The 16,215-nt window shown below is 42.9% G+C and overlaps 1 protein-coding gene across 1 annotated transcript in view; it reads right to left on the bottom strand.

Annotated features, from left to right (window-relative positions):
• CD96 (CD96 molecule) overlaps positions 1-15,730 on the bottom strand; it is a 29,247-nt gene extending 13,517 nt beyond the window's left edge. Inside the window, exons 1-6 of the mRNA XM_053934748.1 lie at positions 15,666-15,730; positions 14,820-14,875; positions 11,466-11,891; positions 7,445-7,553; positions 5,769-5,992; positions 1,536-1,591 (exon numbers count right to left, since the gene is read on the bottom strand). Of these exons, the coding sequence (XP_053790723.1) occupies positions 1,536-1,591; positions 5,769-5,992; positions 7,445-7,553; positions 11,466-11,891; positions 14,820-14,875; positions 15,666-15,730 (936 nt within the window). The remainder of the gene's footprint in view (positions 1-1,535; positions 1,592-5,768; positions 5,993-7,444; positions 7,554-11,465; positions 11,892-14,819; positions 14,876-15,665) is intronic.
• Between the last annotated feature and the right edge of the window lie 485 nt (positions 15,731-16,215).

The following is a 16,215-nucleotide window of genomic DNA, read 5'->3' as shown; positions in this document are numbered from 1 at the left end:
TTGTGTTTGTCACAAAAAACAAAAAAACACTGGAACTGGTAACAGGCGCAGTGTGTGTGACGAGATTGAGACACTTTCTGATTGCCATGTAAACCCTTTCTTCATTAGGCAGATAAAGAGACAATTTCCATGAAAAAGACTGCCTAGCCCAATGAAATGTTGAATATACAAAATTGGATACCTTTGTATCAGACACAATATGTATGACATTTCCAGAAATCACAAGGAATTGGATACTTTAGATGCAGTAGTCCTGGTTCTATGCCAGTTTTTCCAAAGATCTGTGTTTGTGCTCTGTTTAATTTCTCAGCAAACAATAGAAGGGCAGGACCTCAAAATCAAGGCTAGATAGAGGGTTGGGCACTAGTAGGGTGAGAGGCCTCATACTCACGCTGCCCGGACATTTCCAAGTATGTTTATTTAGCAGGTTATGACACTGCTAAGTACTAAACACTATTACAAGAGAAATGGCCGCCTTCTTTTCAACAGAAGAAAAGAGCATGTGCTACTCATGCAGCACAAAGCTCTCTTGCTCCCTCATTCAAAGAAAGTGGTTCTCACATTAAGTTGAAAGCAAGCTTAATGTATTGAAGCCAGCAGAAGTCAATCATTCAGTATGAAGACTGAAACTATCCAGCTGAAACTCTTTCTCTGCCATGGTAAACAACACCTCAGGTTGTAGTGTAATTGTTTTCTCCTATTTTCCTCTTCATCATTCCCTTTTTTTCAGGCACTTTTAGGTCATAACACTTTATCAATACTTCCTATGAAGAAATAGAAATCTGATATCCTCACTAGATTTAAGCCCTGAAAAAAAAAAAAAAGGCAGAAAATAGAAGTAAAGAAGTCTCCATTTGTTTGGAGGTGAAGAACAGACAGAGGCTCCTGGGGGGGTTTCTATTGCCCAGTCCTGTGATAGCAGCACCCCTTGCTCTATTCATCAGGACAGTGCAGACAAAAGCCTGCAATGTCCAACACCACACCCAGAAATAGGTCACCAGGAAAATTATACCAGTTTGCAGAACCAACTGACCCATGGATTGTGTGAAGTGGGTGGTTATGGGTAGTACAAGGTTCTGCCTGCCCACAAGCTCTGTTTCCAAGGAAAACTTTATTGATTTGAGATACTTGCAGATCAAAAGCTTTAACTTGGAGAGATGGAACAGGAAGCAAAGCACCATAGCTAATAGCCAGAGAGGCTTACTTGTCAGTCATATGAGCCATAAATATGTTTTATGTCAAGCATGGCCAGTGCAATTCAGCAAGCTTTTAGGTTTTGCCATTACCAAAACTGAAACAGAGGCCTGTACAACAGAGAAGTTCTTAGCTACCCCTGGTTTTTGCTCACTGCTGTTGGGATGACAGTCGCTCAGAGGAAAGGGCACCTCATGGTAACTCAATGCCTTGCCTGCTGTCCTGTGAGCTCAGTCAGTCTGGAGGATGCCTCCTATGCCTGATTCATCTCACGTGCCTGGCTCTGCTGGGGTGGCATGGTGGCAGTCACAGGCATCACTTTTTGTCCCAAAATTTCTCACCTTCTGCGAGGCACTGGCTGAGCCCTCCTCCAGGCTAATGAGGATCTCAGCGTAAGCTGGAAAGCAAACATAAATGTATTAGTGAAATGGACACTGCAGATCACAGTAACAGCTTCTAATAATGCTAATAGCCTTGTCTCATGAGAAGAGTGGAAATTAAATCCTACCTCCAGCCACACATCAAGCAAGATAAAAGTGTTTACAGCTGCAATTTGAGGTCAAGAAAGTGGTTTACAAGACTGTATCAGCAGCTCTTGCCACAGGATCCGGGATGCATTTCACCGCCTACCTCAGCTAGGCTTAGGTGGCTTTGCTGGGGAAACAAACTGAAACCATCCTGCAGTCACAGCTCTGGCAGCAGAGTCACCCTTCCCGGGCCCCATGAAATCACACACACCCCAGTTTCTGGTTCCTCTGTGTGCTTGCCAAAGGTATCTCCAAAGGCTTTAGCCATCCCCCAAATGTTGATTGATTTTGAATGCCAGCTACCCAGTTGCTGTTGCCTGGACAGATGTGTGACAGAGTCCCCCACAGATGCTTCCTGCCTTGCCAGGAAGCCCAGAGCCTGCCCTCACAACAGAGCTGCAGGGCATTGATAACCACATCCACATGAAACAAAAACCTGTTTTCTTCTGGTTTTGCAGCATTTTGATTCTGGGCACAGCTGATTGTATAAATTTAAGCTATCAAGTACTGTAAACCTCTCTAAACTACATTTCCAAATTAGCCATTGGGATGCCTGGTTTGGAGCAATATTGAGCAATATTGGCTTGTTAAGTAAGGACTATTGAAACTGTGTTAATATATAACAAATCTCAAAAGCCTCAGATGAATTGGGCTTCTGGCCCTTTCTGAGCCCTGAAACTGGACTGGAAACAAGTGCTCTCCCTGAATTACTTAGGAGATTCAAAATTCTTTATCTTTCCAACCTAAACTTCACTTTAATCTCTACCATTATAATAATTTTCTCTTTTTCTTACCCTGTTAATTGATATAGGACCACCTCAGTTAATTGCATTCCTCCCTGAGGTGAACTATCCAGATTTCCCTGTTTTATGCAGCTAATCCACCAAGACTCTCCTGACTTTATTTTTAATTTACATTTTTCTGCCTGATGTTACTGATGGATTCTGCCCGGGCATGACTTACATTTAGTTATCGTGGTCTTGTGGTTTTCTGGACTAATGGGACTTTTTTTGAGTGGAATTTCCTGTTTTTTTTAATCTCTTCTGGGTTTTGGGTCTTTCTGCTTTTTTGGAGTGTGGAGTGGGGCAGGGGTTATAGATTCTTCCTATCAGGAAATCACTGTCCCTAAGATTTCATTCTTTCTTCTTTGCCAAAACTGTACAGATGGTAGTGGAGCTGGCAGAAGACAGGCAGACTTTTTCAGATACAGAGAAAAATCTGTCAAACTGTATCCTCTAATGGCTGCAGAAGTTGGCTGGGAGGCTAAATGATGTCTGGTCTAGTGCATGCTCTTCCTTATGTCTTTTTGATGAGAATGGGTATGCTTTGCCACACCTGTATTAAGCGCTGCCCTCTGCTTTCTCAGAGGTGTTTGCTGGTAGCTGTTCTGGCAGGCAGCTCTCACGCAGAGCTCTGAAAGGTCTAATAGATCTTTTCCAATTAACATCTCAGCCCCTGTTAACACTTTGGCATTAATTTGTCTTGCTAGGATATTTACCAATGTTTTGGATCTAGCAGAAATTCAATATTTAGTTCAGTAGTTTCTGCTGCTGAGCTTTTACTTTTATAGAAAGGAGAAATCAATATTTGGCAAAGTTAGACATGAAAAGGCCATACCTTTTCACAGCAACTTGTATCTAAAAGAACTCTATTCTAGAAGAGAAATATTTTTAAAGTATTTCAATCCAAAAGCACCCTTTTGAAAAAAGCTATTTTGATTGAATGTCTGTTTTTACCCAACATACCAAGAGTAAACTTCCTTGAGAGATCTTTTCATGCCTTCTCCATCCTCTCCAGTCCAATCCTCAGCCCCACTTGGGCCACCTCAAGCAGATGTGAGGGATCACTATTTAGCACCCTTCAGACTCAGCCTGTCTCTGCTGTGTTTAGCTTTGCCTGAAGTATTTTTCAGAGGGATCCTGCATGAGGATCCCTCTGTTTCCCACAGGCACCCTCTCCTCCTCCTGTCCTTTTCAGCTCTGTGCTGCAATAGCTGCCTGCCCTCCCTGCCCTGCTTTTAAGCCACCCAGCCTGAGGAGTTCAATTGCACGAGTGTTTGGGTGACAGAGGAGATGCTGGCTTGCCAAGATGGGAAAACTTCCCCAGGTTTCCACTGGCCTTTTTTGCCCTAGCTGTGCCCTTGCTAATGGCCAGGATGACAGATATAACCAAAATAAGGTGCTGTTGATTTTGTATGCATATACTATCTTCAGGTTCTGTCCCAAACTGCCAGAACTCAAATATTCATTTCTTTATTCTTTGGTCAGCACAAGGAACAAGAGAGGTGTTGCCATCTGAAAGGACTCTTTGTCCCCAGGTGTCACCTAGAGAATGCTGGATTATCCTGGGACGTGTTTGCCAGTGCTGCGCAGGGATGTGGGCTGGCTCAGGGCAGGCTCTAAGCTCTCTGCTCTTGGTCTCTCCTTCTGCTGCAGCACAAGAGAGTACATGAAGAAAGGCTGGGATGGTGCAATCATAAGTGGCATGACTTCAGGAAATGGTCACAGGAAAGAGTGAGACAGGATGCAAATTAGCTATTTCACCTGCAAAATTCAGACATGAAAGGGCTAGGAGCACAAAAGCGCATTTCCTCCGAGTGGTGGACTTTACTTGGCTGAGGTCTGAGAGACTTTCCTCAGCACCCACTGCAAACCTCAGGGCTCTCAGGGAGCCGCTGCACCCAGTTCTGCCCTTGGGACCCCTGTGAGAGAGGCTGGTGGCACAGCACCCTGGCCTAAAGCCAGCCAGCACTTACTGGGAAATGCAGACTGTTCACCACCAAGGGCCACAGCTGCTTTCTCTAGTTTGCCTCTCTACCCTGCTGTACTGATACTTTGATATGGGTTCATGCACAGCTAAGCACACATCTCGCAGTAATTCAGAGAAAAAGCTAAATAAAGCAACCACTTAGTAAGAGACACACAAGTCTAGGCGAGAACATCAGCAGTGATGGAAGAGAGTTCAAGTATATTAGTATCCTTGAATGATTACCCAGGTAACACTGTTGCTATTTGAGAAATGTTGATTTTAAAAAGTGTCTGAATAATGCAAATGCAAGAGGAGGTTTCAGATCATTAACTTCTATTTTTATTTCTTTTACATTAGTGACCAACAGCCTCCAGACACATTTTGCTTTTTTTCATCTGCTCCCTGTTGAACCTTTCCTTCCTTCAGAGCATCAGCCTTGAGTGGCCATGCCATCCTCAAGCTGTGGGCTGCCTTGGACAATCAGCCACAGCCAAGGGACTGTTGACAGGCCCAGTGTTTAATTCTCATTTACTTTTAAAGCTTTGGAAATATGTTTTCCAGACCAACTGATCTCTAAAGACAAAATAAAGTCTGGTTTTCAAGTGGGTAGCAATTTTCTGATTCAGTTGTACCTTAGTGACAGTAGAGCAGTTCCTAAGCCATTTGAAAGGGAACAAGGCAAGTAACTAAAGATGGGAAGGCTTACAAAATGAAATGCCAGCCCACATGTTTGCAGTACACAGGCTCTGCCACTCCAATTTGAGACCCCTACCAGGACCCTCATTTCCAGACCCTCATGTCCTCATTTTGGCAGCAGTTGAATGTCACATGCCTTTGAGGATGTGATTTTACTACAGCTGTAGTCCCAAACTGCTTACTAAATTATGGCCATGATTTCCTAACCACAGACAGCATGGTCATTGGGACACAGGGATCTTGATGACCAGTGTGTTTCCCTGTAACCCACAAAATCCCAACATAAGCCCACACATCAGGGTAAGATTCTTACCATCTGCATGACAGTGAGATTGATATATATGTGAGATTGATATATGTGCAATGAATCTACTATTTTTTCCTGCAAAAAATTGAAGGAAGGGACTCAAATTCTTCTAAGAACTCCAGGGTTTACTACCATTTACTACCATTTTATGTCATTGCAGCTGGAAAAAATGACAAGGTAAATATGTTTACATTAAAAAAAACCCAGTATCTGTCAAAAGTTATTGGTTTCAGAACCAGACAGGAGTGTCACCTTTCCAAGTGCAAGGCAGCAGGCAGTTGGCATAAGCCCCTTACCAAAGACTCTCACAGTGGTGCTGCTCTTCTGGACTCTCTTTGGGTGGTACAGCATGTGGCAGGAAAAGACTCTGCCATCATCAGTGATTTTGGTGGGGAATACCTTTAGAGTGTTGTTCAAACCCAGGAGGACTCTTTGCCCATACAGCATGCTGCTGTTCCTGTACACAGCAGGACAGGAGGGCTCCTTGGTCACAAGGTCCTCTTTCCTCCCATTTTCATCATGTGTACAGAAAAAACAACAAAATTGTGAAGTCCAGACACACACACAGAGAAATATTTTTGTAAGCCAGCTCTATTCCCACTATGAAAAGTTTCCCTTGCACATTGTGCAGCAGTAAGTGGATCTGGGTTTTTTTTTTCAAATATATTCTCTCTCAGAACTTCAATACTAAGAGCAGTCATCATCTTGACAATAAAATATGGAATAAATAGCAGTGTCTTGTGAGTCCTGATCTCTGTAATCTGCAGAGAGAGCAACAGAGGTGCTTTCTCACTGTAACAGTCTTTAAGTTATGCTGATCATCCCATACATATTAGATGTGACTGAAATGTCAATGAAAACTTTGCTCTTTTAGAATTTTAAGTAAAAACCCCTGATAATAATAACTAAAATTTATCTCTCTTATTGTCTGTGTGGCAGCCACCCTTGATTATACGTACAGCTAGCATGTCCTGGACATCTGTGCCTCAGTACATATTTGCAAGCTTTACTCTGTATGATGCATGGTAACCCACATATATCACTGTGCTGACTTTTGGGGATTTTTTTTCCCCTTTCCTCTGCTACTTTGTAGAGTGAACCAGCAAAACTGATGTAGTAAAGGTAAGAGTGTTCCCTACAAAAATATTTAAAATGTTAATATTAAGAATGACCTGCATAAGGGAGATCTAAATAGATAATGAACCAGGACAGAAGGTTAAAAAACCTAAACTATTTGAAAATCACCTTTAAGGAAATCTTCAACAGTTACAGCTTCTCAGTGACAACATATATAAATGAACAGGAAAAGCTCAAGGACACTGCTCACTGATACTTATCTCTACACACTGAAATGAATGCTAAAAGGTTGCATTAAAACATGCAATATTTATCCAGAAAGTGAGATAAAGTACAAAAATACAGCAAGCTTTGTATCTGACAGAAAATTGCTTAAAACCAGTTTTTCATGTGGTTAGCTTCATTACTGGGTTTGCATGTCTTCAGTGGCATCTGTGACACAGAGGTTCACAAAACCAAAACCATTAGCCAGTACGTTTCTTTTCTATGTCAAAGCAGCCTGATATCTCACTGTCCTACACAGTAACCATGTATTTTTCAGATACTAAAGCTTCACTACAGAAAAACTCACTGGAAATCCAATACAATAAATATTTTAGTTTTGTTATATTAGCCATTTTTCCTAGACCCACCTCTGTATGTGCTCCTGAAAAATTCAAAGCAATTAAGATGGAGTTTTTCCTGTTTGTTTCTTGAACAGTTATTATTTGCAGTGTATATTTTGCAACCCTATGGTTATACTTTTCCCCTTTATTATCACAGCCCAATATGACTGGTAAGTTCTTTAGTAGATTCTGCAGGCAGAACACAGTAGAGTAGAACATTTTCATTTCAATTTGCAAAAATACCCTGTAGTTCTTTCTGAACTTTATATCTGAGATGAAAAATACTTACCACTAGCCATTTCAAAGGATAAATGGACAAATTTTCTGAGGTCGCATCCTCAAGGCATGGAATTTCTAAAGTCTGCTTTAACCACACTTTCTTCAGGTAGTGCCTCTCCTCTTTTATCATTGGAACAACAACAAAACCCAAGAAGGAAATTAGAAACATGATGTTCATTGTGCTTTGAAAACCAATGCTGAGTAGTCTTCTATTCAAGGAACAGGTACTTTTTGGTTTAGAAGGGAACTGTAATTTTCAACCATTACCCCGAGACACATTTTTTAAGTGAAAGCCCTGCATCTGATTCTAGTTGCAGTTTCATGACTCAATTCACAGCATTACCCGAACTTTTTGGTAATTATTAAAAAAGCTTTTCTTAACTGCAGGATCATGATGTCTCTTTTTGGAGCTGAGAATAATTGGAAGCTTCAAATTTTATCTTACAATTCTTTTCTCTGTGGCAATAAACCTTCACATCAATTTTGTGCACCTCCACTTCATTTTCTCTGAAGATATCTACAGACCTTCTTTTCACTAAGCATGTCAGTTAGGTTAAGACTAACCCTGTTTTTCAGTGTAAGTGCTCCTTTTGTTATTCTCCAACCTGCCCACTACCACAAAACTTGCCACTCTTTCCTTTCTTATCCATTTCAAAAGCCACTTCACCATCTCCTACCCTACTCATTCTCAATCCGGGGCTCCATCCAGCTGTGGAGGCTGGGCAGAGTGGTGCAGTGAACAGTGCACTGCTGTGATCCAGATGTTGGGTCTGTGAGTGTGCATGTGTGTATTTAAGCAGGAAGAGCAGTGGTGATGGGTGGGAGATGCTGTGAGTGCCATGGTCAGCACTGACCTCTGACCCTTGGCAACAGGGCAGGCAGGGATGTGACACATCCCGCCATCCTCCCTTGCCCTCAGACCTGCCTTCCCTCCTCCTTGGAGGCAAGGCACCAGCACACAACACAGGGAAGCTCCTCAGCTCTGCTCCCCTGGTAGCTCTGGCTTGCATGTTGAGATAGAACAGGTATGTATTTCATTTATTCCTTATTTTGAGGGGAGTGAGAATATCCAGCTGTCCCAGACTGCCATGTTATTTGTCAGTAGGGACTTTCTGGTGACTGAAACTTCCTTTGTACCTGGCACCCAAGCACAAAGCAATGGTGCCAGCATGCAGCCTATGCCACAGAGATGTGAAGAAAAGCATTGCCCTGAGCTGTGCCCGGGAAAACCAACAGCAGAAACAGCTTCCCTCCATTGTCCCTGAGAATAAAGAAACTGAGAAGCCAGCTCTCACAGCAGGACACAGAGCACAGTAGCCCTAACAGGATTGGGCAGTGGAGAGAGGATAATGAAAGGACAAAGCAAATGAAACTATAGCTTCTCCAGGAACAAAACTGTACAGAAGATTTTGCTGGGACAAACCACCACGCAAAAGTGCATGATACAACAAGCATGGACATGAGTACTCACCCCAGAGTTCAGTCTGGAAACAGCTTCTGCCTACTCTCACAGTCACATGTCCCAGCTGCTTGCTTCCCCCTCCCATCTCTGACTCCCCATTAACAGCCTGTTGGCTAAAGTCCCATATCTGTCTGTCTGTCCTATGAAGGCCTGCTGCTCTGTGAGCTTTTTACAAGTTGAGTGCATCTGGATTCACTTCACTGTGATGTAAATGAAAACTGTACCTCATCATTGACTGTCACCTTTATCCATCCCACTCACTCATAGGATTAAGGTTTTTTTGCCTTCTTTTGAGTCAGAATGGTTTATTGCAAAAGATTCAGTTACCTTAAGACACAAACCTGCAAAAGGTGGCGAACTCAATATTTCAGTTCTCTCTAGCAAGCAGTCATCAGTAACACAGCTTGCTACATCTTGTAGTTACTGAAAAAAGCCACAATGATGCTGATATGAACAAGAGCTGCCCACACTGTAGACAGCAATAACAGCATTGAACCTGTCTGCATCAACCAAGGGCAGGAGAAGAGAAGCAATGCCTGATTAGTTCAATTACTGTACTAAGGAAGAGATAGAGATACTTTGCATGAAGAACAGAAGCATGGGAGGGTTTCACAGGGCTACCAGCACGGTTTGTACCTCACTGCACTCCCCTTGATCCCTCTGCCCAGTGGAGCACAGGAAATTCCAGAAGGGTAGCCTACCACAACACATCCCCATACAACGGGGCAGAGTGACAGCTTCAGCTTTGGCACAATTATTCAGCGTGTGGTGTTTAAACACACCCATCCTCTGTGAGCTGGGCAGAGGTGCTGGCTCTCACTTTGCCTCTACAAGTTCATCAGGGCAGGCAGGTGCCGCAGGGTTGCCCCAGATGTGTTTCCAGAATAACAGCACCAAAATGCTTGGAACCACTGCCATGCAGGGGCTGTCAGTGTTAAACAATCCTGAGTTGAGTCTTGCACTGGACCTCCTCTTGCTACAGGAGGGGTCCAGTGTGGGGACTACCAGTCTTGCAGATTACTACCATCTTGTGATGTAGGTAAAACGGCAGTGAGAGCACACCAAAATACCCCTAAAATAACCTGCACCCACCCTGCTTCTAACTCTTGATTGTCTGTTGTGTCTACGGCTCAGGGCACAAGCAGAGTGAGACGTTGGCCTTGCAGCTCTGAACTGAAAGAGTGCCAGGTTTGTTGTACTTACTTTAATCCTTCTTGAGCTGTTAGCAGAAACCTGGGTCAGAAAGAGGTTTCTGAGGTCATCAAATCCAGTTCCCCATGTGCACAACAACAGGCTTGCTCAACACCCATGCCAAATTCCATCTTCACAGCAGTTTGGGCTTTTGCCCTCACTGCTAACACTAAATAGCTGTTCCCAAAGTTGCTACACTGACAATTGCCACTGTTTTTTAATTTGTTGTCAAATCCATTCTCATCTGATTTAAATAAATTTGTTCCTTTACCAGGATAATTTAAATATCCTCCCTGGAGTTCACACTCTCCCCTGAGGCTTACTTACCAAGAGCAGTCATGCTACTTTCCAGCTTCCTTTTGCCTGACAGAAGCAGCCAAATCTCCATTCCTCTGATTCTCCAAAGCAATTCCCCACATTGCCCCAGTGTATTTTTGGTGGTGGTGATGCCTTAAGTTTTAGCTTTTTATTTTTCAGATTCTGTGCTGCTTTAGTGTGTAGTTCTGAGCTTCATATTAAGGCTTGGTAAGCTCTCTTCACAGCGTAGGTAGACAAAACAATTCCTTTTCTAGCTTGGGACCAAGGACAATTGATACTAGTTTTGGGCCCAAGAGCACAAACAATGGTGGACTGAAGAGAGAAAGCAAGAAGGATGGACTTCATAACCTAAAGCTGTAATTGGACAATTAACTTGAATATGCAAATGGACCAAAACTTCTAAAAATATGAGACCTTGGGACCAATTGTCCATTTTGTGACCATTTTGGGATCATCTTGGGTGCAGCTCTGGCTGGGCTCTTGCACTGCCCAAGGAGTATCTTGGCACCTTGTTGAGGCCTTTTAATAAATACCTGCTTTATTTTTTAACTCTGTCTAGCCTCTGTTCTAGGTCAGCCTTCACAAGGCATCAGTGGGGACACTCATCCTTCCATGGAGCTAACATCCAGCATGCTCTGCAGATGCCAGCCCTCAGCCTCAATCAGACAGGGGTGTTTTCTCTTTCTGGTTCCTAGTGCTGCACACCCACAGCAGCAGCACAAGAGATCCAACATCCTTAGTCCCACCATATCCTGAACTGCGCATCCAGTCTCTTCCACAATGTTTCTCCAAAATGAAAATGCAGAAACTGCCCACCTCACTACCTTTTTTTAACTTTACTATTGAACTTTTTATTCCACCAAACAATTAAGGTTTCCTAATCATCAGTTGGATAAAAGAGTTAAAGAGTGCCCGGTAAATAGGAAACTGTAAAAGCAACATTCAGTGGCACTACTGTGAATCCCAAACAAGTCACCATCACCAACGAAGAAGTGTTCATCTATCCTGATATTTTCCCCTACCTCATTAGGAAACAGCAAATCTCATTCACAATCACTTACCTTCTGCCTTGACAGTAAGTTGAATTTTTTTGGCCTTTGTCCCATATGGGTAAGTAGCAAAAGTGCATTCGTACTGCCCAGTAAGGGACACAGTAATATTTTCCAGATGTAGCACCCACCAATTGCATTCAGACATGGCATTTAGATTGGTGGAACACAAGGATCCTGCGCCGTCCACACCGCAGCACCTCCTTGTGCTGAAGGACACTGAAAAGTTGTAAGGAGCCTCAGAAAACTCAAAGTAATGGATGCCATAGGAGGGGTGATATACAGCTATTTTGGTAGAGGGGCTGCCGTCAGTCTTGGACCACTGTGTCTGTATGATGTGGGTGCTGTGCAGTTTTGGGAACACACATGCCAGGGTCACGTCAGTACCTGGCAGAGCATGGACCACTTCTGTCTGGGTAACGACATCTGCAGTCTGGCCTTAAAAACAAAGAGGATCATTTTCAGTGCAAGTAATGTTTAAACACAGCTTTTCCTAATTAATCTTTGACATGATTTGGTGCCTTAGCCACACAACTATGAAGACTCTACAACTGTAACCACAGGCTTCCCAGCAAATCTTCACCAGTACAGACTGCAAAGAGACAACTGGGAGCGCAAATGCATGTTTGTCTGGAGGAGGCCAGGGAGGTCCTGTCACACTTGTTGAAGAGAAATGAGAGCTCTGAGGGCCTCTGTGAAAATGAAAATCTTTCAAGTAATATAAATAAAGCAGAACCTGGACATAGTTATTCCCCAGTTCTTTTTTGCAAGAATAAATGAGCTATCCCCACTGGCTAATTCCCTGCACCATCCCCCAGGCCACTGCCTTTGTGGCTTCAGCAGAGAAAGCCGTTCTCTGTGTTATTAAACAGCTCCTGCATGTCCTAAACCAGTGTCTGTCTCAGTGTCAAAGTGAGCTGCTCTAGTGTGTGTGTTTTCTTCCTCTATTAATTTCATAACGCAGGTGGCAGTGCTTAGTGTGCCATATAAAGGAGTAATGGATTGATGAAATGAAGGGGCATTCAGCAGGAGCCAGTACCACTTGGTTTAGCTGCTGTTGTAGTAGAATTGATTTATATCCCTTTCTCCCTCCTATGAGTAAGAGTCTGGCAGTCCCCAAACCTTTGAATGCAGGGCACTGACAAAATCAAGGAGATGAAGAATTTATGGAAGGGGTTGTTGCAGTGAGATGAGTAATCAATCACTTCCATAGAGGGACAAAAAGTCCCTTTTCCAAAAGGACGTGCAGGTCCACAGAAAAAAAATGAGTTGTGCAGTTGCCCTTAGTACAAACTTGTTGCCCCCCATTTACGTTCCATTTTATTATCCTCCCCATATATCATAACATATCTGCATATTTGCTTTGGGAATTTGCCCTGCAGTCCTGCCAGCTGCAAGTGCCCATTGCTCACCTTCTTTCCTTGAAAAGGCTAGGTACCAATTCCTTTGCTTTGACATTTGCTCTGCTGTGTGGTACACGGTTCTGGGGCACCTGAGCCGGGGTGGGGGCCCTGCCAGAGCTCAGGCATCCTCAGTGGGGCTGCAGTGTGGCCCACACTCTCCCAGCTCAGCCAGGAAGGAGCCAGGCAGGGACCCTATGCACCCTCAGCTCTGGCCTGACAGGGAAAAAGCACAAGGGCAGAGGGACACATCCCCACACAGATGGCTCCAATTTGGTAGGTGCACACTGAAGGGTGACATGGACACTTGGCGACTAGATGTGTGGAGAACAAAGCTACTGAATGGCCATGGCCAATCTCTGCTGTTTCATTGCTGCACGTGTTCTGCTCATCTTTTATTCTAAAAGATGTGATGATGTAAGAGGGTAAATAAAAATAAGCCTGAATGACAAGTCTCACAGCCATGTGCTGTGAGAAAAATTACTAAAACTATTTTTGTTAGTCCAAGGAGCTTATTATAGGAAATGCTCTCTGATTTCACCACAAGTTTTGCATCAGTAAAAGTTAAGGGAAAAGCAATTAGGAATATTGCAATCAGACTATCAAGCAAAAGACATGCAGCATTTTTTCTCTCATATTCATGCTGATGTTGCCTTAGGTCTAAGGATCATATAAAGAATGCCTATTAAGAACCATTTAAGTAATTTGTATTAAGTTGAAAAAGTTATATATGTAGAAACAACATTTTAATTTGCAATATTTCTTAATAGCCTAGCACATTAGATTATTTCAACTGAAAACATTTTGTGCAAAAGTGTTCTTAACTTTTTGCTAACATCTCAATATAAGTAATCTCATTTTAAGCCAACTTTATTTTTTAAAATTAAATAGTGTCCATTAGTGCATACCTATGCTCCAACTGAAATTTCTTAGAGCAACTCCCAGACTTTTAGGTGTCTGATCTCCACAAACGGCATAGAGGCCTCTACTTTCATCTTTGAGTGAGTTCAGTGAGGATTTCCTCCTCAGGGGGAAAAACCCTCCAATTCTATTTTTCTGTAATTTCTATTTCTTTCTTACATATGCATGTTCTGAGGCTTTTATTCCTTTCTTTGCACTTGAGATTTTCTATTTTCTATGAATACATGTATGAATTATTTTTATTTTAAGAACCAGTTTGCCTCAGTGATGTAGCAAAAAAGAACAGCCTATGCCAGATTGTGATTTGCATCCTTCCATGCTAGTCAGATACATGCAGTTTTCCTCTTCTTAACTGAAAAATTGTGTATCCTACAAAATTGTTGTTCCTAGCTGGTAATAAGTATTCCTGAATTTATCATGGTCAGAATTTTGAGGGGGTGGAGGTGGGGGTTTGTGAACATCATACCTTTTCTTGGTTTTCCTCAGACTGCTTTGGGTTTAAATTCCCTCTGACAAAGGTGCAGCTCTCCTTAGTCAGCTTTTCTAAGTGTTTTACTTGAATGACAAACTTGTTTCTCAAGTTGTTAGCACATGGGGCTAGGTGGAGAAGAGGAAGGGAAGAATCTGTTCAAGGGGTTGCACCTGTACAATTTACTCTTGACTTGAAGTGTTTAAATTCTTCCTCTCTCTGCATACACAGGTATGTAAGACAGAGACAGAGAGGTATTTTTTATTTTCCCATTGAAAGCAGTTTTCCTTTTGGCCCATTTGAGAGAAGCACACATTGCCCTAACTTCAAGTGAGCTCATCCCAGTGATTATTTCAGCAGAATAGGCATATTAAATTAAGTAATCTGCTCAGCACAAGCCATTTACTCCTTACTAGCTGCACATTATAACTAGGGTTATTAGAAAGTTGTCAGGAAATAGAAAATCATCACCAGTAGCTACAGGTCACCCTAGTGACACCCACTAATCCTAGCCTGCCCCTCACCACCTGCCATCATATACTGAGTCAAGGTGTCCCCCCTGTCTCCCACTCTTACCTGTGACACTGGGCACTGAGAGCAAACAAAAGAGAGAAAATCCATCTTGCTTTCGTCTTCACTTGATGAAGTTCTGGTGAATATGCAGCTCTCTTGATGCTCCCTCAGAAAAGGAAGTTGAAGTGGCCTGCCCCATGCAGACAGGCAGATGTGCAGCACAGTCAGTCAGCATGACTTCAAAGAAATGCTTCATTAAACTGAAAACCTCAGTTTCCTGCCAGAGTGATAAAATAAGTATATCTTGTGAAACCTTTAAGATAAAAACATTACCTACATTTTAGCCCATGTTGAAAACCAATTCTTTTTCCTTTGCCTTTTCAGATTAACTCAGAGTAAGCAGTTTACCAATTTACACACTCTCAAAGATATGCCAGGTACCTAAGTTTAAATATATAATTTTTGGGGATATAGTTTAGGGGTGATTATGGTGGTGCCAGGTTAGCTGTTGGAATTGTTCTTGAAGGTCTCCTCCAACACTGATGATTCTGTATGTTCTGTGTACTATAAGGTAGATAGCATACAAAAAAGCTGATTTTCTTTCTTCGTTAATTTTCTTCATGTGCTAGACTCACATATACTATTTCTAAACACTCTACATTCAGTATCTTTTAAAAACACAGCAAAACATCATAAACAATCTCCAGAAATTAATACAGATTGAAATAAGCGTTTCTACACTCACTTTTCCCCCCTCCTTTTTCTTCCTAATAAGAACTCGAATTATTTTCTGCAGTGTGATGAATTCCAATATCACATGTGACAATGTGGTTAATGTCCTTCAGATGTCAGTTTTGGTAATGGCAGCACTCTCAGGTGGAGGGGCTTGATTCCTGGCAGTCTTATCACCTGTCTTTATTGCAGGTCACCTGTATATCCTTCCGAGCTGTCGTGGAAGCACACTGCATTTCCATGAGCTAGGCACAGACCTGCCAGCAAAGCATCTCATTGCAGGCATGTCATGCAAATTCGCTGCTGTTGGCAGCTTTACAGAAAGAAACAGGTTTGAGCTCTTGCTTATCACGCTTCTTTCCCCCAAGACAAAGAGCAGAGCAGGACACCTCACATACACAGTGTGGATATGTGTTATGTGCTGGCTCTTCACGGTGTGGATGTTGGGCAGTACGGACGGGCAGGACGCTTGTTGCCCCTGATAGCTCCATCCTTGGGGGCCCAAGGACAACCCACCATATGGACTTTGTGAGAGACCTTATTACAGCCCATTCCTCAGGGAAGAGAAAGCAAGTGTCGCAACCCCTTAAACAGGCACATCTCTCTACCAGCAGTGCTCTCCCTCAGGAGGGACTCCTTGACTGAGCTGAGTCCTGACATGTCTTTTCCTGACTGCCAACTTTTGCTAACCATGGAGCTCCCCATACCTCCAGGATGCAAGGTACAC

Source organism: Vidua chalybeata, chromosome 2, assembly GCF_026979565.1.
Source record: "Vidua chalybeata isolate OUT-0048 chromosome 2, bVidCha1 merged haplotype, whole genome shotgun sequence".
NCBI classification, from domain to species: Eukaryota; Metazoa; Chordata; class Aves; order Passeriformes; family Viduidae; genus Vidua; species Vidua chalybeata.
Note: the sequence above shows the minus strand (reverse complement) of the source record. Positions and strands in the feature narration are given on the sequence as shown.